The sequence below is a fragment of the Oryzias latipes genome, chromosome 2 (assembly GCF_002234675.1).
Source record: "Oryzias latipes chromosome 2, ASM223467v1".
Taxonomy (NCBI): Eukaryota; Metazoa; Chordata; class Actinopteri; order Beloniformes; family Adrianichthyidae; genus Oryzias; species Oryzias latipes.
The window spans coordinates 4641028-4661962 of record NC_019860.2 but is presented as its reverse complement, the minus strand read 5'-3'; the positions used below and the strand labels follow the sequence as shown (position 1 = coordinate 4661962).

The 20935-nt window shown below is 41.8% G+C and overlaps 3 protein-coding genes across 3 annotated transcripts in view; 1 reads left to right on the top strand and 2 right to left on the bottom strand.

Annotated features, from left to right (window-relative positions):
- The window catches only part of LOC101163225 (gastrula zinc finger protein XlCGF57.1), a 466623-nt gene that overhangs the window by 348377 nt on the left and 97311 nt on the right, over positions 1–20935 (bottom strand). The window lies entirely within an intron of this gene.
- On the bottom strand, positions 4842–7218 carry LOC101156471 (natterin-3). Its single transcript, XM_004066402.4, has 3 exons — positions 7062–7218; positions 6618–6758; positions 4842–6464 (listed from the first exon to the last, which is right to left on the bottom strand). The coding sequence occupies exon 3, from the start codon at positions 6384–6386 to the stop codon at positions 5448–5450; it is 939 nt and encodes a 312-aa protein (XP_004066450.1). The 5' UTR covers positions 6387–6464; positions 6618–6758; positions 7062–7218; the 3' UTR covers positions 4842–5447.
- Positions 11080–20526, top strand: LOC111948661 (zinc finger protein 774-like). Its single transcript, XM_023962679.1, has 2 exons — positions 11080–11237; positions 17496–20526. Exons 1-2 carry the CDS (start codon positions 11093–11095, stop codon positions 18722–18724), a joined length of 1374 nt encoding a protein of 457 aa, XP_023818447.1. The 5' UTR covers positions 11080–11092; the 3' UTR covers positions 18725–20526.

Sequence of the window (20935 nt, the reverse complement as noted above, 5' to 3'; positions counted from 1 at the left end):
ACCTCTCCCTCCTTTAATGTCTGAATTCTGCTTGTGATAGCAGACACTTCTAAATGCTGAGGACCATGAAAAGTCAGGAAAAAAGCTGTGGAGGGTTAGCTTGAAGCTTGTGGGACTGACAGAACTCTAACCAGAACCCGACCAGGACCAAGAAAAGTCCCTGAAACCAAACTAAAGAGCCCAATCCTCAGACGATCTGAGCTGTCTGGAAGTGACGCCTCCTCCTGCCACCTGAAGGAGCAGCAGAGAGGAAGAGGAGCAGCAGATGGTTCTGCTCATGTGAGCATGTGCAGGGTGAAGCTCCCACACAGACTCTGCAGGGGGGCGGAGCTACTGCTCAGGTGTCCTGTGGGCGTGTCAGCAGGTGAAGGACTGCAGGCACAGAAAGGTGCAGCAGCTGAACTCTGACCTTTGACCTCTGAGCAGCATCTGTTCTGCTCTAACAGACATTAGATTAGATTCAGCTTTATTGTCGTTACACATAAACAGGAACAAGGAAACTAAATGCAGTTTGTGTCTAACCAAAGTGCAACAAGCAGTAAAGTGCAGCATAGAAACATGTCATAAATATTAGTTAAATAAGGATATAAATATGAGTCGGATATGAATACAATTTACAAGATTGTACTATTATAAATAGTTTGTCCAGATTTCCAGGTTGACTGATTAGAAATGTACAGAAATATTATATATTTACATTTAGGGATGAGTGTATTTACAGTGTAGTCTATTATATACATGTGCAAAGTAGACAGCTTTGGAAGAAACTGTTCCTCATGCTGTTGTGGGCCGGAGCAGCTGAGGACAAGCTGTTGCCATGGAAACTTTGGAGCAAAGAAGCTGCAAATGCAGCTGGTTTCTTCCTGCAGGGTTTGTCTGTCAGACCTTCATCAGGCAGAAGAGTCCAGAACCAGATTAGAAAAACCTGAAGGTCTTTTTCAGGTTGATGTGTAATCATTGACTGGATTTATGATTTGATTATTTTCTTTTGTAAAACATTCTCTTTCTGTTTCTTCATCCACTTTAGTCAAAGCTGCAGGATTTCTGATCAGCTCCTCAAACAGGATTCCTGAAGCGTCTCTAAAAGTCAGATGTTTGAGATTCTCTATCAGGGTTTGTGTTTGTGAAAAAGACCTTCAGGATTTTAAATCTGGTTCTGGACTCTTCTGCCTGATGAAGGTCTGACAGACAAACCCTGCAGGAAGAAACCAGCTGCATTTGCAGCTTCTTTCCACCAAAGTCTGTTTCCATGGCAACAGCAGGTCATGAGCTGGTCCCACGCAACTCTGTTAGAGCAGAACAGAGACAGAGAACCAGATTTGAAATATTTCCCTCCTGAAATCCTGATTGTCTTTTTCACAAATACAAACCCTGATAGAAACTCTCAAACATCTGACTTTCAAAAAGGTTTCATGAATCCTATTTTGGGTCAAAGCAAAACGAATATAGGAGGAAAAGAGAAATGATGGTGAATGGAAACAAAGTTGAAAAGCTTTTTTCTGTGATCCAGTTCCATCATTATGTGATGTTTGGAGAAACAGAAAGAGAAAAACCTCCAAATCTGTTGATGTTTTACAGAAGAAAACAATCAAATCATAAAATCATAAATCCAGTTAATGATTACACATCAACCAATCACCTGTTGACTGCCGGAAAGATGGACCAACAATATGATCTGCTTCAGGATCAGACCGTGTCCTTCTGACCAAATTCCACAGGAATCTGCTTCCTGGCTGCATTCAGAATCGGTTTGAAACTGGAGCAGGTTGGACTTAAGGGCACAAAGTGGTTCCAAAAACCCAGAGGAAGATCAACATTCTTTCAGTCCACCATTAGCTCTGAATCCGTGCGGCCAGTGCCTTATTCTCAGCAGCATGGATGCAGAAAAAGGGTTAGGATAAGGCGAATACGTGCTAACAACATTTAGCTTTGGATGAACTTAAAATCCATGGAGTACAATGCAATGTACATCTTGGATGTAGATATGTGGGAATAACAGAAGCCTTTATTTTGTCTTGACACGACTGGTAACACAAGTCTGGCAGCTCGCTCATGCAGAGCAGCCGGACAGACTGCCCGCAAACACAAAGCTACGAGTCCAGCCTGCTCAGAGACATGGTTTGCTCGTTTGTAGCGGCCGGCTGGTCCTGTTTGCATTCCAAAACCTCCTCTGGAGCACCACATTAGCTGCGTTTACATGGGCAAAAGTAATCGGAATGAACGCCTGATCGGAAAGAAAATGCGTCATGTAAACGCGCCGTTCGGAATACTCTGCCCCGGTCAGACTCATTCGGATCAGAATTTCTTTCCGATGGAGATAGGTGGGTTATACCGATCGTTTATCCGATCGTGGAGCATGTAAACGGTCATTCCGATCGTGTGTCACTACTGCTCTGGTTTACGTCACGCATAGACGGTGTTTCGCTGAGACAAAGCTTTGGAGCGCATACGGGACCGACCAGCTCTGCGGACGCCCCTTGAAAAGCGCCGCTCCGCTCTCGCCCCGCTGGCTCTCCCCTCTCTTACACCCCTCACGGGGGAGATTCGGAGGAGGAGCGCTTCGTGCCCCCTGACGCTCACTCGGTCCACTGGCACCCGAGTGAGCAGAGCAGCTGGATTAATAATTTTGTGTCGGGGGGGGCTTTTTTACGTGTGCGTTTTGTTGTTTTGTTATGTGTGGGAGAATTCAGACTGCGAGCCGTCCCGCCGCTCTGGGTTAGCGGCTGCAGGACTCAGGAGGAACCGTGTTCGAACAGAGCTCGGGCCGCTAGCTCACAGAGTGGCTTTGGGGCGGTCTGTGTGAACTTTCAGAGCAGAATTAAATGTCGCTCAGTCCTTAGAAAGCTGCAGATTGCTGCGTTTCTCGCACGGTCCTGGATTTTGTGTCCATCCATCAGGCTAATGATGTTAGCCCGTGTTAGTCTGTCCTAAGCTTTCGTCCAGCTTAATTCTTCCACAAAAAAAGCACTGACCACACAGATTAAATATAACGATGAGCGAACAGGCAATTCATAATATTCATGACATTAATAAAAGCACGTTTGGAAGATCGTCTCGTATGTTACCGAGCTGCTGCATAAATGTCTGTGGAAGCGGTTTGTTTACAACGGGACCTATATCCGCATCCGGGTGATTTTTACACTACTGCGCATGCCCAAATGATTCATTCCGAACGAGAGTATGAGCCATGGGAACGTTTGTTCTAATCGGAAAAAGGTTTTCTGTGCCCATGTGCACGGGTGAATTTTAACCCGACCATTGATCCGATCAAGATATTCTGCCCATGTAACCGCGGCTATTGTCTACGCGTGACGTAAAACCAAAGCAGTACAGACCCACAACCGGAATAAACTGTTTACGTGCACCACAATCGGATCAACAATCGCATGACCCACCAATCTCGATCGGAAAGAAAATTTGACCCAAACGAGTCTGATCGGATCAGAGTTTTCCAAACGACGTGTTTACATGACGCATTTTTCTTCCGATCAGGCATTCATTACGATTACTTTTGTCCATGTAAACGCAACTAGAAGAAGACAGATGAGGGGAGTTCATGAACGTCTGGAAGGAGGAAAATAGAAAGCAGAAGGTCACATGACCTCACCTTTCTCCAGCTATTCTACAGTCAATGACACCAACAATCTGTCAGTCAGCTTGAAGCTCCGCCCCTCAGCTGCTGTAAGGTGGTGTCAGGTTTCTTCCTGAACCTGTTCTCTGTCTTTAGTTCAGGAAACAAACATCCTGCAGCTCCTGACAGTCATTTCACCTCAAACTAGAAGCCCTGCCCAGTTTTTCATGTCCACCGTGTTCATGATCGTCAGATAAAAACCTGATCAGGTCCTGATCCTCTTGCTGTGGTTCAGTGGGTGTTCACTTGGTAGACAGCAGGCAGGTTGTGGGTTTGATTCCAGGAAGGCTCACAGTCTGAATATTTTTTTATCTTTAATTTGTGGGACAAAACTCATCTTGGAGTCAAAAATGATGCCCTGGTTTCCCGCACACTGAGAAGTTTTGTGATTTTTTTTTTAGTTTAGATAAAACAAATTCTCTCTTTTTTTTCAGAACCGATAACTTAAACCTCTGTTTTGTCCTGGTTGAGCTGTAGGAAGTTCTCTGCCATTCATGACTTAATGTCAAATGCATTTTAAGAGTGTGTTGACCGACTCTTTGTCATCAGGAGACACAGCGATGTAGAGTTGGGTGTCATCAGCGTTGCTATGAAAAGAAACGCCATGTCTCCTGATGACATCCCCAAGTGGCAGCCAATATATATTAAAACGTAGTGGGCCTAAAATTGAACCTTGGGGGACCCCACAATTTATTACAAAGACCTTTGAGGAGCATGCATCCATACTTACATAAAATCTTCAATCTGTGAGAAAGGAATAAAACCACTTCAGAACAATACCAGAGATGCCTAAACCTCTCAGCCTGTTGAGTAAAATACTGTGATCTACAGTGTCAAATGCAGCACTCAAATCCAGTAGTACCAGGACTGAGAGTTTTTGACAGTCCGGGTTACATCTAATACTCTTTACTATTTTAACAAGGACCGTCTCTGTGGTTTGTCCTAAAGCCAGGCTGATATTTTTCAAATATGTTTTTTGGTTGGCTTTAACTGGGAGAAAACTTGACCAAGTGCAGCAGCATCAACCAGGACAAAACTTTCCAGTGTTTCCTCTTATAAATGCAATGCAGATTCATTAAAATCAACACCTTTTTGAGTTAAGAGACTAGATGTAATAGCATTTATTTTACTCGTGAAGTGGTTTGGAAAACTTTCACGTGTCAAAACACTTTCTTAGCAGCAGGAAAGTCTCAGAGGCAAAATAAACCCATACACTTGAAGTTGATCTTTATTCAGCAGGAAAAGTAGAATGACTTATTTGAACAAAATCATCCGTTTCAAAAAGCATCAATCTGAAGCAGACGTGCAAAGAAAATAATTCCATACACGCTATATATCTTGGCGGGACAATGATCATCCATGTTTCAACAGTGTTTCCAGGGAAAAAAACCCAAAAGAAAATGGAAAAGTTGCTCATTTTTTATTACGATGGAGCAAATGATCACGAATACACAAGTAAGAACCACAACCTTTAGGACAAACATCGAAAATGTCCAAATGAAACTGGAATTATAGCAAAAATACTAAAGTCAGAGTTTTGTTTGCAGCAAAGACCCATGAGAAACTCCCTCTAAACTTTCAAGAATTTAGATCCTGAACCATAACTGTTGCTCATTCATGGATTACATTTAGTTTACATGTTTGAGAATATCTACCTGGCTCTGAAAAGCAGATGCCCAGAAGAGAAATCCAAATTCAGCTGTTGTAAAGACATTCAAATGGAGTTCCCTCCAAAGAATCATGGGTTGAAGTACAGGTTAGTTTAAGGCTTCAAGCTGAATCTCTTTGTGTCTGTCCCTCAAGACTCTGCTATACACTAACCCTGGTTAACCTCAGTCTTAACTTCACTCACACAGGCACCTCTGTAGGTCCCACTGATGTTTGTTGACCCGACCTTTCCTTTATTGTAAGTGCGAGTGAGGCGCGCAGTGAAGGGAATCTCGAGCTTGCACTTTCTGGCTACCATCGTGATATACCTTTTCTGTTTTGGTGGGACTTGGACAGTGAGAGTCTGAGACCATTTTTTCTCCCTTTTCCTGGAGCCTCCTTTCGAATATGTGAATGTCTCCTCAGCACCAACTGTAACGCTCATGTCAAAAATGGATGGGATTCCAGTAGAAATTTTCATTTCGGCATGTAAACCTTTGGAGTTAGTGAAATCCCAGTTCGACTCATCTACAGTTGTCTCCTCAAGGGTACATGATTGTGTAATCTCAGTGCTAGTGATGTTGGAAATTTCTGATTTTTTTATTGTTTCCGGAGGGAGGTGTTTAATTTTAGCTTTATCTATTTGGTACTCAACACAAGAGAGAACATCACTTTTCACATCAGTGTTGTAGGTCAGGACCTCGTACTGGCGGTACCAAGATTCACGACCTTTCAAGGGTAAAAAAAGGCAATGGTGTTGAGGGACCACCTTCCCTAGACCATACTGGTTCTTTCCTACGTAGACTGCATCAGCAGACCTCACAGCGTTTTTAGGTACCCCACCGTTTGAATCACTTATCCAGACAAGATCTTCAAAATTATCTTCATTCACAAGGATGAGGAATGAGGGATCTTTCAGCTCACGGCCACTCAATGTATAGTAGCAGTAGGGACCGAGGCTTTGTGTGTATAAACCGCATTCCACTCGATTTGAGGGTTTGCTCACATAGTCGGTGCGATTGCAGTCGCTGTTCCAGATACTAACAGCTCCATCTGGAAGAGATCCCTCCCAGGTCTTCCAGTAAAGTTTGTCAGTAATTTTCAACATGGTGGAGAAAGACTTGATCAGCTGACCGTGGACTGACAGTAAAAGGCAGTGTGGGCTCTTGTCTGGTCAAGCTGGAGACTGTAAGGGAAAATAAAAAAGCGCTGTTAACTCCATTGTCATTCTACATCCTCACAGAAGCTGATACTTCAGATGCTTCACTCTTCTTTTTCTTTTACATGTCGAAGTTTTGAAAGAGGTTGACTTGGATAGTCTAAAGACAGTCGGGCTCACCTCTACTCAGTGTTTGGGCTCCAACACTCAGTAGTGACCTGGGAAGACTTGGAACCTCAGGAGTGGGACGCAGATCACTAACAGCACTATCTCATGAACTCATGATCTCCATTTGCAGAGGTTAAGCTCTTCACTTTGTTTCTTCGTTTGGTTGAAAGATGAAGAAAGAACCAAAGAAAGAAAAATCACAACCAGATCAAATGGGATTAAAAAGCTGAAGTTCAGATGATTGATCCTCCTTTCAACTCCTCCAAGTCATTTCATCACTTCATGATCCAGAACTCCAAACTAATGTTGGATCAATCTGATCTGATCTCATCCAGGATCCTTTAGATTCCAACAAAGAGGCTCCCAGCTGAGTCCTAACATTCAAGAACTTCTTCTGAAAGTCTTTGAAATGCAAACATCCACATTCTTTCCATCCCAGATGTTCCATCAACTCACCCCTCTGACACAAATGCATCTGTTCTTTCTTTGACTTCTTCCTCTGGATCTTTGGAACAGCTTTGTGTTCCTGAAGTCCAACCGGCTCCAGTTTCAAACCAGTTCTGAATGCAGCCAGGAAACAGATTCCTGTGGACGTTAGACCAGAAGGACACGGTCTGACCCTGAAGCAGTTCATAAAGGTGGTCCATCTGTTCTGCAGTCAACAGACGATTGGTTGATGTGTAATCATTAACTGGATTTATGATTTTATGATTTGATTGTTTTCTTCTGTTAAACATCAATAGATTTGGAGGTTTCTCTCTTTCTGTTTCTTCATCCGCTTTAGTCAAAGCTGCAGGATTTCTGCTCAGCTCCTCAAACAGGAATCCTGAAGCGTCTCTGAAAGTCAGATGTTTGAGAGTCTCTATCAGGGTTTGTGTTTATGAAAAAGACCTTCAGGATTTCAAATCTGGTTCTTGACTCTTCTGCCTGATGAAAGTCTGACAGACAAACCCTGCAGGAAGAAATCAGCTGCATTTGCAGCTTCTTTGTGCCAAAGTTTGTTTCCATGGCAACAGCAGGTCACAAGCTGGTCCCAATTTAAGTAAAAAATAACTTCTAAAGGTTTGTGATGAGTACAGAGCAGATCCAGAATCTCATCATATGATTCTCCGGAATCAAAATATTCATTGATAGCAGCAGCTGTTTGGGTCTGCATTAACTTTAATGTCTTTGATTTAGGCCGGTTATTGTCATAAGGTTTCCGGTTCCAGGTTACAGCACGGAGGCGGAGGTGGCTATACAACTATCTTCAAATGACTTAAAAAGTTGATTTTCTCCAAAAAAGAGAGCTGACCATGGCCCCCAAGAAAAGCCAGGACTACGAAGACCTTAAAAAGATTCTTGATGATATCAAAGCTACGCTGTATCCCTTTATGGATCAAGTGTCCGCTAAGCTAGCTCCACTGATTGAGCTGATGGAAGAGTTCCGAAGATTTCGGGCTCAAAACAAGCAACAAGAAAACCGGGTCAAATCTCGGGCAAAGCTAAATGCAGCTGGAGCTAGCATTGCTAGGCGCAAAAATAAAAACAAACATTGCCATGGACCAGTAACTTCACGTTTATTTCTGAAAAAATACATTAAGTCTACATCAAAGTGTTTGTGATCTGATTCTTTATAAATTGGCCACATTTTCCATCATCAGAACATAGCAGATTCATAATTAGTCTTCGTAAAATGGTAATGTTTATTTTGTTTTCACTTTGTAAATTGGTATCGTCATAATCGGCGTTTTGCGCTGTTTTGGAAGTTAGTTTGCCTCCAGACCAGGGGGTATTCCAGGAAGCATGTTTAAACTACCCTGACTTTAACCCTGAACTCTGGCTGTAATCGGCCTGAACTTGCTTACTCTGGGTATGTCGGTTCCAAAAGACCGGATATGAGTAAGCGTAATTACGCTCCACTTGGTAACCCTGGGTTAATGCATGTGCACAGCGGGTACATAAAGACATTCTCAATAGATCGCCGATTTCTGGAGTCACCATGGAAACGCGTGGAGAGAAAAAAAGAAAGCGCGACACTTGAGACGGAAGTGAGACAGAGTCTGAGATTTTGATTGAAATGAAGTCCATTGAAGTCCATCAAAAAAGTAACATGACTGCATCATCAAAAAAAAGAATTTCTGCTTGGAGAAAAATAACAGACAAAGTAAACGCACGAGTTTCTGATCTTATTTCCATTTTCCTTGTGACGCATATATATATATATAAACTTAAATAAATTACTTCTATTGGTAACAAGTAATTGAGTTAAATTTATTCAACCTAATTTCTTACGTCTATAAAACTCAATAATTGTTTATACAACTTAAACTTACGTATTTATCTAACTAAATGTCACATTGCTCCATTAATCTTTTTTCCATCTTAATTACTTATATTTCTTGAACTCTCATATGTCTAAGTTTGAGCCGGCAGATATGCTCATTTTTATAACAATAAAAAGGACGGAAAAAAATGCACGGGGTGCAAAAATTTTGTAAAGAATTTTCCATCATTGTCATTATATACAATTTGTAGGGGTGCTATATAAACTCATCATCCTCTCCTTCACTCTCACTCATGGTGCAGAGACGTAAGCATAGTCGGACATAATAACTCGGCAAAACACAGTAAACAGCTAAACAACTAAACACATTTTGTCAAAAACCCACACTTAAACCCAAATCCGTCCAGACAGGCAAAGGCAATGATATCCCAGAATCCCTTGCGGTGCCGCTCTAACAGCAGCACCAAAGTTACACCTACTTAATTGAATTCATTTGAATGAAAGTAAAATAACTGTCTGAAAACTACGTGTTATTTTTAAGCTGACTTAAAAAAATGACTTTTCTTAACTGAAGCAAATAACTAAGTTAGATCAAAGTAAAAAAGTTTATTTTTCCAACATCCATATGTGGTCTTATCACCCTTTTATGGTGGAAAAAGTATTATCTGAGCTTCTTCATCCACTAAATCATCTTCAAATGGACACAGGATGCTGCTTCACCTCTCTGTAAACAAACTAACCTTCAACTAAACCTGCTCCAGACCAGGCTATGTTCAGAGCATGGGTTGCTATGGCAACTTGACATACCCTGAAACATACCTCCATTTCTGGAACCGAAAGCTGAGGTTATCAACTTCCTTAGCCTCAAACTTATCATGGGAGCTAGCATAACCTGCTTTCTGGAATGCCCCCCTGGTGGTGGCGGTAATAATAATTCTGTTTTCTTGTCAAATAACTTTCATTTTATTGTGTGCCATATGAACAACACCCAAAGAACAAAAGTAGTTAGCATGGTGTCCGAATTGCTTTTAAAATCCAGGGCACTATACAGTGCTGCGCCACATAAGGTTTCAGGGATTAGGGTGGCAATTTGGACACGGCCCTAGATTAAAAATGAGATTATTGCCATTAAAGAAATAATGCTGTAATGTGTCTGTTATTAATTAATCAGGATTAAAACGTTAATTTGACATCTCTAATAATATTTTATATTTGCTTTCATCAGGCATTCACTGCAAGTTCCACTTCACAGAATAAAACTGAAAAACTAATAGAGAAAAAGCTTTAGTCTCCATCAAGTCTCAGCAGTTGAAATTTGGATTTTTTTATTTCTCCCAACAGTGAGACCCCCCCCCCCCCCCCCCCCCACACACACATTCTCCATTGAACAAATATGTGTTTTGTGTTTTTGTTTTTAAATCAACTTTATTGCACATTATGCCATTTTACAAGGATGTACTTTTAGGTATGCAATAAAAAACACAACTACAAATATCAAATACACATCTGTAACAAACAGAAGAACAAGATTTTTTTTTATTTAAAATAGAAATAAGCCAGGGGGTTGAACTCTACGAGAAAATACTGAATCTATCACATACAGACAATGTTCTGATTTCTTTTTGCGTCTCTGAATTTCGAATACTGTTGATATACAATATGCGTTTTGTGTTTTTTATTTTATTTTTTTTATTTATTTATTTTTTCTATAAAAATGCGTTTTGTGGTAATTCAGTTGAGAAGGTTTTTGAAAACGTCATATCCGCTTTGCGTCTCTTATGACAACAGTGGCGTTTTGTTTCATTATTTTTTCATCGACTTTAATATTTTCTGACTAAAATTAATCATTTAAATTTGCAGCTATTTTTTTAAGAGACTGAGTTTTTTAAATACGTTTTTTTTTTTAAATATTTAAATAATGACGTTCCTGTCGTGACCAGGAAGTAAACAAACCGAGGCACTAGCAGCGTTAGGTTGTGTTTAGAGATAGGTGGTGTTTTGATGATAAACGTTTTTGAGGCTTGTAAAGAGATGTAGCGATACGTGGTTCGATTCAGATCAACCGTCTTTCGCTAAAGTGTCGTAAATGAGTGGAGAAGTGTTGAACGGAAAGACAACGTGGATTGCTGTGAGTGTGAGACTAGCAGATGATCGATCGGAGCTGCAGTGAAGAGGACGGCGGTGTTTGTGGGAGTTGGAGCTGAAGATCGGAGCAGGAACCATGTCTTCAGAACCTCAGGAAGGTTCTGTCAGAGAACAACTTTCTGCTGCTGAAGGAACCATCGTCCAGAACGAGGAGGAACTCTGTCGTCAGCGCAGACTGCTGGATAGCAGCTGGAACCCGCAGCTTCAGCTACACGTAGTTGGTACGTTCACTGCTGCAGACAAATAGATCATGAACGTCCATGTTTTCCTCGCCAGAGCTGCTATCTGGATCCAAACTGTACGGATGGGAGGGCTGATCTAATGGGAGAGAGTGTATACAAAGGGATGATGGGAGATCAGCGGGCAGAACCCGCGCACTGCGAAGCTTAGACGCACCGCTGTTTGTTTTCTTCTTTTCTTTCTTTTGGTTGTCCGCTCTCTCCATCCTCAAGGCAGAAAAATGAGTGGGACTTATCTGCCACCAAACAGCCAATCACAGACAAGAGTGTTCATGCTGATTGGTCTAGATTCTATCCAATCATTTGTCTCTGGACTTTGTATCATTCTTGTTCCACCAAGATTCTGCAGTCTTCAACCATTCTGGCCCGTTTCTTCCTGAGTAAAACCCAGAAGTTTCAGCAGAACCAAAATAAAAAAGGGTTCTGTATTTATTTATGTTTGTGTAGCGACCGTCTTTAAAAAGTTCGCAGCAGGAATAATTAGTTTATGTTAATTAATTTATGTTAAGATTATTATTTGTATCTGAACTACAGTTCTATTCATAAAAAAAAGTTGCAACATAAAGAGAAAATAGTGTGGCTTTATTGGTTTCCCCAAATGAATGCAGAGTGAAGCCACCAGAAAATAAAAAATAATAAAGGTAAACCAGGACATAGAAAAGAAAGACTGGCATTCTAAAGTCAAAGTCAGTCAAAGTCAAAGTAACTTTATAGTCAACCTCTATAATGTTTTCACATACATAGAAATTAAAATTCCGTTTCTCTTCACACTCCAGTCTAAATGGGGAATCTAACTTAAAATTACAGAATAAAATAGAATAAGACAAACACATTAGGTGACTATAAATAATAAAAAATAAAGTCATGACTGTAAAAATGGGAAAAAATAAAGTGACTGTAGTATTGTTCTTCATTTTTTACAGCACCAGTGAACTGGTGGAGGGTGCAGTTCATTGCTGATGAGGTAGAATGTCAGAGTTCAGCAGCAGAGCAGGGGGGCAACGGGGCAACAAGAGGGGAAGGGGGGGCAGGGCCGGGAGAGAGAGCTCAGCTTCCTGACAGCTTAATGGAGAAAGCTGTCTCTGAGTCTGCTGGTCCTGGCCTGAAGACTACGTAGTCTCCTCATGGATGGCAGCAGACTGAAGGAGCTGTGGGATGGATGGGTCGGGTCATCTGCAATGCAGAGGGACTTCCGGGTGAGGCGGGTGCTGTAGGTGTCCTGGAGGGAGGGAAGGGGGGCACCGATGATCCTCTCAGCTGCCCTCACGATGCGTTGGAGGGACTTCCGGCAGGACGCGTTGCAGGTGCCATACCACACCGTGATGCAGCTGCTCAGGATGCTCTCCACTGTGCCTCTGTAGAAAGTGTGCATGATGGGCTTTGGCTTTCTTCAGCTTTCGGAGGAAGTGGAGTCGCTGCTGCGATTTCCCAGCCAGTGATGTGATGCTATCCGACCAGGAGAGGTGGTCTGTGAAGTGCACACCCAGGAACTTGGTGCTGCTCACTCTTTCCACCGTAGTGTTGTTGATGGTCAGTGGAGCATGCTGAGTGTGGCTTCTCCTGAAATCCACCACTATCTCCTTCGTCTTCTCCACGTTCAGGAGGAGGTTATGGTCTCTGCACCAAATGGCCAGGTGGCTCACCTCACTCCCGCTCCTGATGAGACCCACCACTGTAGTGTTGTCCGCAAACTTTATGTAAATGTTGGAGCTGTGTGTCGGAGCGCAGTCGTGGGTCAGCAGGGTAAAGAGGAGGGGGCTCAGCACACATTCCTGGGGAGCCCCCGTGTTCATCGTGATGGTGCTGAATGTGTTGCTGCCGACTCGCACTGCTTGTGGTTCCCTGTCAGGAAGTCTAGCAGCCAGTTGCACAGAGGGGCGTTGAGCCCCAGCTGAGCCAGTTCGTGAGTGAGCTGCTGGGGGGGGGCGATGGTGTTGAATGTTGAACTGAAGTCAATGAACAGCATCCTGACATATGAGTCCTTATTCTCCAGGTAAGTGAGTGCAGAGTGAAGAGCAGTTGAGATGGCGTCCTCTGTTGAACGGTTGAACCGATAGGCAAACTGAAATGGGTCCATGGAGGGGGGCAGGACAGACTTTATGTGCTGCATGACCAGCCGTTCGAAGCTCTTCATGATGATGGGGGGTCAGAACAACCAGACGGTATTCATTAAAGCAGGAGGGAGATGGCTTTTTTGGGACGGGTATGATGGTGGTCGCTTTGAAGGATGTGGGGATGACAGACTGACTCAGGGAGATGTTGAAAATGTCTGTGAAGACATCAGCCAGCTCACCCGCACAGTCTCTCAGCACCTGACCGGGGATGTTGTCTGGACCTGGGGCCATCCGTGCATTGATCCTGAGGAGGGATCTCCTCACGCTGTCTGAAGACAGCGACAACACCTGGTCACCAGGAGAGGGTGGGGTTTTCTGGGCCGTCGTGCTGTTCACTGCCTCAAAGCGAGCGTAGAAGGAGTTCAGATCGTTCAGCAGGGAGATGGAGCTGTCACATGTCTGTGGTGGAGGTTTGTAGTCTGTGATGGTCCCTAGTCCTCGCCACAGGCTCTGGGTATCTCTGCTGTTGCTGAAGTGATGAGCTATCCTCCTAGAATATTGTCTCTCAGCTTCCCTGATGCCGCGGGACAGGTTGGCCATAGCTGTCCTCAAGGCCTCCTCATCTCCAGCTCTGAAGGCAGCATTAAGAACCTTAAGGAGTCTGTAGACCTCTCTTGTTAGCCACGGCTTCTGATTTGCCCGTGATGGTCTTGTTCACTGTGACATCATCAACACACTTGGCAGTCTCTGTGTACTCCTGGAGGTCTGTGGTGTCGTTGCTTGTTGCACCCTACTTGAACATGTTCCAGTCAGTGGAGCTGAAGCCCAGTATGTTGTCTCCACATGTTGGAAAGTGAATGTGTTGTTACAGTCTTGGAAACACACTTTTGGGGTCTGCGTGGTTAAAATCCCCAGCCAGGATGAGAAATGCGTGGGTGTGTAGTCTGCTGCTCGCTGATCTGTAGGTGCAGGTCGTGCAGTGTCTCCTTCCTGCCGTCATTGTTGGCACTGGGGGTGAAATATACTGCAACAAGCAGTATTGCGGAATTTCCCCACTGAAGGTAGAACAGACGACACTTTACCATCATGAACTCCAGCAGATCTGAGCATTGTGTGGCGACCACAACAGCGTCGCGACAATAGGAATTGTTCATGTAAACACAAAGTCCACCGCCTCGCTTTTTCCGCGCAAGCAGCCTATCCGCTCGGTAACATGTTAGCTGGTCAAGTTGAATAGCATTGTCCGTGATACTGTTATTCAGCCAAGTTTCGGTGAACACAAAAACACAGCAGTCCTTAGCCCACCTCCGAGTGGAGCACAATAGACGAATGTGGTCCAGTTTATTTTCCAGTGAGCAAACATTTGACAGAATGATGGAGGGGATCGCTGGCTTGAACTGGTTGGCCGTTAGCCTAGCTCGAATGCCACAGCGTTTCCCCTGTTCTGTTTTCTCGCCCACCGTGGCGCGTCCAGAAAACATCCAAATCTTTATTAATATGTTACGGGTGCACAAGACTTGCCCAGGTTCAGATGGTTAAGGATATCAAAAACCAAATGTGCAAATGGGAAGAGAAAAATCACTCAAGTCTGCATGAATTTTCAAATCTTTTGCCAAAGGGAGAGCCAGGGGCGTCCGCAGTAAAAGTGCTTGACTTCTGCTCTGATCTGCTCTTCTCTGAGTCCCCCCCCCCCCCCCCCCTCTCACAGGAAGCAGGTTTTATTACCCAACATGTGTAAATCAAGTCATGGCATACAATGTTCAGCGTTAATCCTTACAAGCATGAAGTTAAGAGACCAGTCATTCCTGGTACGACTGACAGTTATGACTGCAACCCTAGCTGCATTAGAGGTTCTACTTGGACTGTCAAATTCCGCGCACCTTTCCGCTAGAATCTGGTGTATTTTAGTACGGTGTTTGGGCAAGTAACTGGTGTTACCGTCCTTACAGCCACGTTTTTGTTACATCTGAGACAGTGGTCGCTATCTGCGTCTACTTTGGAAAAATACAGACACACTTTGGATCTTTTAGCTCTCAGCCAAACTGCCATTTGCTTGGGTTTGTTGTCACTGTCAGTGCAGAAATACATCCAAATTCAAATCTTTTTCTATATCACCTAATTCGTCAAAATATCTCTGTACGCTTTTTAGGGCCACACTATATGAGGAAAACTCGTGATCAATGTTGCGATGACGATATAACTGGCGATACATAAACAAATAGCAAAAAAAATATATATATATTTCCATTTCTAATTAGGAGGCCAAGATCTAACATAAAAGCTCCATCTGATTGGTCAACAATGTGAAAAGCTCTATCTGATTGGTGAAATGCATAAAGGGGTTTATTCGATTCCTTAAATACTTCAAGCTGCCATAAGATTGTTTTAGCACCAATAAGGTTTACCATTTATTGCGATTTTCACAGATTTTTGCGATATGGATATTGCACAGCTTGAAATTGCGCTAACGATAAATTTGCGATTTATTGTGCAGGCCTACAATAGGGAGCCGGTTTAGCTCGTGCTGGTTTGCGGCGCCTTCCGTCCGTGAAACCAGGGTTCAACTCCGGGCTGCTCCCTGTTCCCTTCTCTACCTCTGCCGGTTCCAAGCCCGGTTTGAGAAGGTTGCGTCAGGAAGGGCATCCAGCGTAAAACAATGCCAACTCTACCATGCGACTCGTTCGCATGGGAGAAGCCGAAACTGGAAGAAGATTGTGCAGGCCTAAAGCCTTTTATATTATTGTTTATTTGCATTTCCACAATGTTTTTGCTCACATGATTACAGATGCACAGATTACAAATGCACAGATAAACTCAGAATATTACTCAGCGCACTTGCTCACCAACATTGGTTTCCATTGGCTTATTACCAACTACCTTTACGACTTATGTGACAGTTGCACATTTTTTGACATTTATATTTGAAGGACCTTGTCAATTATCTGTTATAACTCTTGTTATATTGATTGCAAACAAAATGATAAAGGCATTAAACAACAAAACATAAAACCAAAATGTTATATTTTGAATAAAAACTATATTATTAGCCGGTCGGCATCATTCCTACGCCACTGAAAACAGCACATGTGATTGGCAACCGGGCAGTGCATTCAGAGATTTCTAAGGGACAACCTGTTTTGTCCAGCAGCTGAATGGACAAATAAGAGCTGAGGTTCTCTTGTATTGGACAGATGTTACTGTTACAACATAGGTTTATGTAGCTGTATGAACCCTTTTTAAATTCAGGCTAAACTCTATCTTTATCATTTTTGATTGCATTTATTTTTTTGATCGGAAGGAAGTCAGAAAAAAAAGATGGGGACAAGAGTAAAAAAGAGAGGGAAAGGGGATAGAGGTTTGTGGACGATTAAAATAATACAAATGGTAAGCAAACGCCAAACGTCATTCCCCTAGCAAAAGGCTAGGTGGTAAAGCATATCAAGGGAATCTGCTCCCTTCGGCAACCTGACATCAGTCACAGACCAGAGTCAGCAAGACTACTGTAGATTGTTTTAAAATTGGTGGCTGATATTTTTTGAAAACCTTTGTTTCTTTGATTGGGTGTTTCAGCTGCTTCCTTGTCTCACAGCAAAACGCCTCTGGTTCAGATCCTAACTAGATCCTTGTTTTGAGTTTGCATGTTTTCATGAATGTATGGGTTTTTTTCCACCCACAGTCCAAATAACATGCCGTGTAGGTTAAATGGTAAATGGGGTATACTCTTGTAGCGCTTTCTACCTTCCTCAAAGGCCCAAAGCGCTTTACAGTCACACAACCATTCACCTAGTCACACACACATTCACACACTGGTGGAGGCTCCGCTGCTGAACACTAGCGCCAATCTTCCACCAGGGGAAAGGTGTGGTTAATTGATTATTCTAAATTGCCCCATAGGTGGGGATGACAGTGACCTACTGTAACAGTGTGTGTGTTGTGTTATGTTGTCATGTTACGGACTGCCAACCTGTCAAAGGTGTACCCCACCTGTTGGGGTGGTTGTTGTATTCCCAAAGTTGGTGTATTCCCAACAGTAGCTAAGTTAGGCTCTGGCAGCCCTGTGACCCCGAAAGGGATAATGCAGATAAAGAAAATTGGTGGATGGAGGGATGGCTGGCTGTATGTATTGGTCCTCGACAGTACAAAAAGTCCTTCAGACGGTCTCATTCCTGTGTTTGTGTTCCTGCAGTACTCCCCCAGCATTGGGTGACTCAAGAGGAAGGTCTCTGCAACCAGCAGAGGAACTTCAGAGTGGAACAGAAGGAACCACAACTTCTGCAGATTGAAAAGGAGGAACCAGAACCTCCACAAATAAAAGAGGAACTGCAGGAACCAGAACCTCCGCATTATAAAGAGGAACTACAGGAACCAGAACCTCCACAGATTAAAAAGGAACTACAGGAACCAGAACCTCCACAGATTAAAGAGGAACCAGAGGAGCGCTTCATCAGTCAGGATGAAGATCAGCTTGATCTGAAGCAGGAGACTGATACCTTGATGGAGATTCCTACTTATGAGGAAGATGAGAACAATGAAGCAGATCTAAACAATCAGCAGAACTTTAATGTAACTGATAGTCAGGGTGAAGAAGGAAACCAACATGAAGAATCAACATCAACTACAGATGAAGAGACAGACCCACAGAACAGAGATCAGAGGAAGAGAAGAGACAGAAGTCATGTCCAAAGTGTGGACAGCTCTCACAAAAAGTCAAGAAGTCACTTTCCAAAGGGAGGGAAACTTAACTATATAAAATCTGGTGAAAGAAAAAGAATTGCACACAATGTGTCTTCCCACATGAGAACTGAGTCTGATGGAAGACCTTATGTCTGTAAAGGATTTAGTAACGGTTTTAGTTACTGGTCTCAGTTCAGAAATCACAAAAGAACTCGCACAAGAGAAAAAAAATTATTTTGTAAAGAATTTGATAAAAGTTTTATTGATGTGTCTAATCCTAAAATGCACAGAACGGATACAGGGACGAAGCCTTTTACTTGTAAAGAATGTGATAAATGTCTTAGTCAGGCATCTAGTCTCAAAACACACATGAGAATTCACACAGGAGAAAAGCCTTTTTCTTGTAAAGAATGTGATAAAAGTTTTAGTGACATATCTAGTTTCAAAAGACACGTGAGAACTCACACAGGAGAAAAGCCTTTTAGTTGCAAGGAATGTGATAAAAGTTTTAGTGACACATCTAGTTTCAAAAGACACGCAAGAACTCATACAGGAGAGAAGCCTTTTTGTTGTAAAGAGTGCAATCAAAGTTTTAGTCAGACGTCTCATCTTAGATCGCACATGATAACTCATACTGGAGAGAAGCCTTTTACTTGCAAAGAATGTGACAAAAATTTTAATCAAATTTCTAATCTTAAAAGACACCTGAGAACTCATTCAGGAGAGAAGCCTTTTTGTTAAGATCGTGAAACAAGCTTTTGCATGTTTCTGGCCGCAAAATGCGTATAAGAATTCACATGGGAGACGCCTATTTCTTGACCAAAATATCAAAGAATTTAGCAAAAACGTAATGCATTAAATTAAAAGGAGCCTTAAATGAATGTTGAATGCATGGAAATGCAGTTTTCTGAAGTCTGACGTGCTGAAAAAAAGCCTATTTTGATTGTTTAGTATAATATTTACATTATGTTAAATAATATTTAGGTTTTCATCTTCTATAAGCAGGGCTGAGCGATATGCAATTTTTCTATATCATGAAATAGATTTTTTAACATTAGGCGATAATCATATATATATATATATCACAATATAATCCAAATAACTTTATTTGTCGCATTTGAACACTCTATGGCTAATAAGTCAAATGTGTAATCTTCAGCAGGTTGTTTAGATTTAAAATGTATTTTCTATTATACTTTAAACATAACAGATGCACTGAAGGACCATGATGCAACAGTTGTAGTTTTTTTCCAGATAAGAAAAAGGCATTTATATTACCAACTAATCCGAAAATTAAAGCAAGTTAAAGCTGTGCAGGTCTGACCTTTTTTTTGTTTTGTTTGTTATTTCAGTCTGAGATTGAACATGCTTGCTGGCTCTGCTTCAGGTGATAAAAAGGTTGGTTTTATTTCCAGTCTTAGCAATTTGGATTTGGACACAGACACTTCTGCAAACTAAAGCAAATATGAGATAACTTATATACATTATTCCAACAAACGATCACTCACCAACCCTCTAACTGGTACTTGCCAAAGAGTATTAAATAGTCGCGACTGGCCAGTGTTAATTTCAGGCCCTTCAAAATTAAAGCGTACCGCGATAAACTAATTTTTCTATCAAGAAAAAGTTATATCTCAATAAATGTAATTACAGTTTTATCTATCAGCCCTATCTGAGTCATAATCATCAAAAATTAATGATATATGGGATTGATACATTTCAATCTGTGTAATGAATCTATGCAATATGAGTTTTACTCTTTGTTGATTGACAATAAATATTGAACTTTTCCATGAAATTCTTTCTTTAAGGTTTATCTGTTAATAGAAATGGGCTGTTTTAAATTTTAACAGTAAAATTCTCAGCTCTTGAATGGCTTTTACCAGTTTTGAAGATACCATCACTTTTTGTACTGACATTGTCTATGAAATGATTTTCAAAGAAACATTTATCAACAATTCAGAAGCAATATTCAGTTTCTGTTGGTTGATTTTATTTGTTGATTTTCGTATTATTATTTTTTTGGTTTAAAGTTGTTAAGTTGACCATCGTGGTTGCAGTTTATGCTTAGACAATGTGAATGTTGTTTAAGTCAGTGTTTCCCAACCCTTGCTCCTCGGGGACCACTGTCCTCCGTGTTTTCCATTTTGTCATCAAAGGTAGGTGTGTTTGAGCAGGGTTGGATTGAAAACATACATGACAGTGTTCCCTGATGTCCAGGGTTTGGAAACATTGGTCTAAGTCTTATTTTGCATACATTTTTAATTCTAACAAGTTTTATGTGACTAGCAAATATTTCATTATTGTTTTATATCTTGTATTTTGCTGGGTCATGTGAATAGGTAGCAGTTTTGTAAAGAAAAGATTTTCCTAAAAATGTATTAAGGACGAAGTGGATAAAGAACTAGATTGGTGTTTCTGTCTTGTGCTCTTGTGAGTCATGTTTCCTAGTAAAGATTAGAACTGTTCCTCTGTTCTTTTCGGTTCTCAGTGTTCTGTCCCAATCTGATCTGTAAAGAATAAAGTGGACATGAAAATCAGTCAGAAGTGTGGAGTCTTTCCCACAGTGTGGGTTTCTGCTGTTTGCAATCAATCACATGACATTTAACCCTTATGCTATCCTAGGCACTTTAACATTGGGAGTTGGGTCATCTAGACCCACTAGACAGTGCTCTGAACCTTTTTTTTTCAATGATTTGTGATCTTCACTGGTGTCCATAGATTACATGAAATCTTTCCACCTTTATCCACCTTTGTCATGGTAGGAATAACACGTCAAAGTAAGGGTGGGGTCATCTAAGATAGCACAAGGGTTAAGTACTGCACTGAGCCTCACTCAGTGCAAAGTATTGTTTGTGCCACTCGTTGAACCTTTTCCAGTTTGGATCAGTTCTTTGATGGAACTTTTTATACCGTTTTTTAATGAACTTTTTTTAAAGTATTTTCTCTACA

What these genes read in the sequence shown, in the direction of transcription:
- LOC101156471 (XM_004066402.4), bottom strand. Translation starts at nt 6,386, where the DNA reads ATGTTGAAAATTACTGACAAACTTTACTGGAAGACCTGGGAGGGATCT.
- LOC111948661 (XM_023962679.1), top strand. Translation starts at nt 11,093, where the DNA reads ATGTCTTCAGAACCTCAGGAAGGTTCTGTCAGAGAACAACTTTCTGCT. An exon ending in GCTTCAGCTACACGTAGTTG is followed by an intron (nt 11,238 to 17,495) that starts GTACGTTCACTG and finishes GTGTTCCTGCAG; the next exon opens with TACTCCCCCAGCATTGGGTG.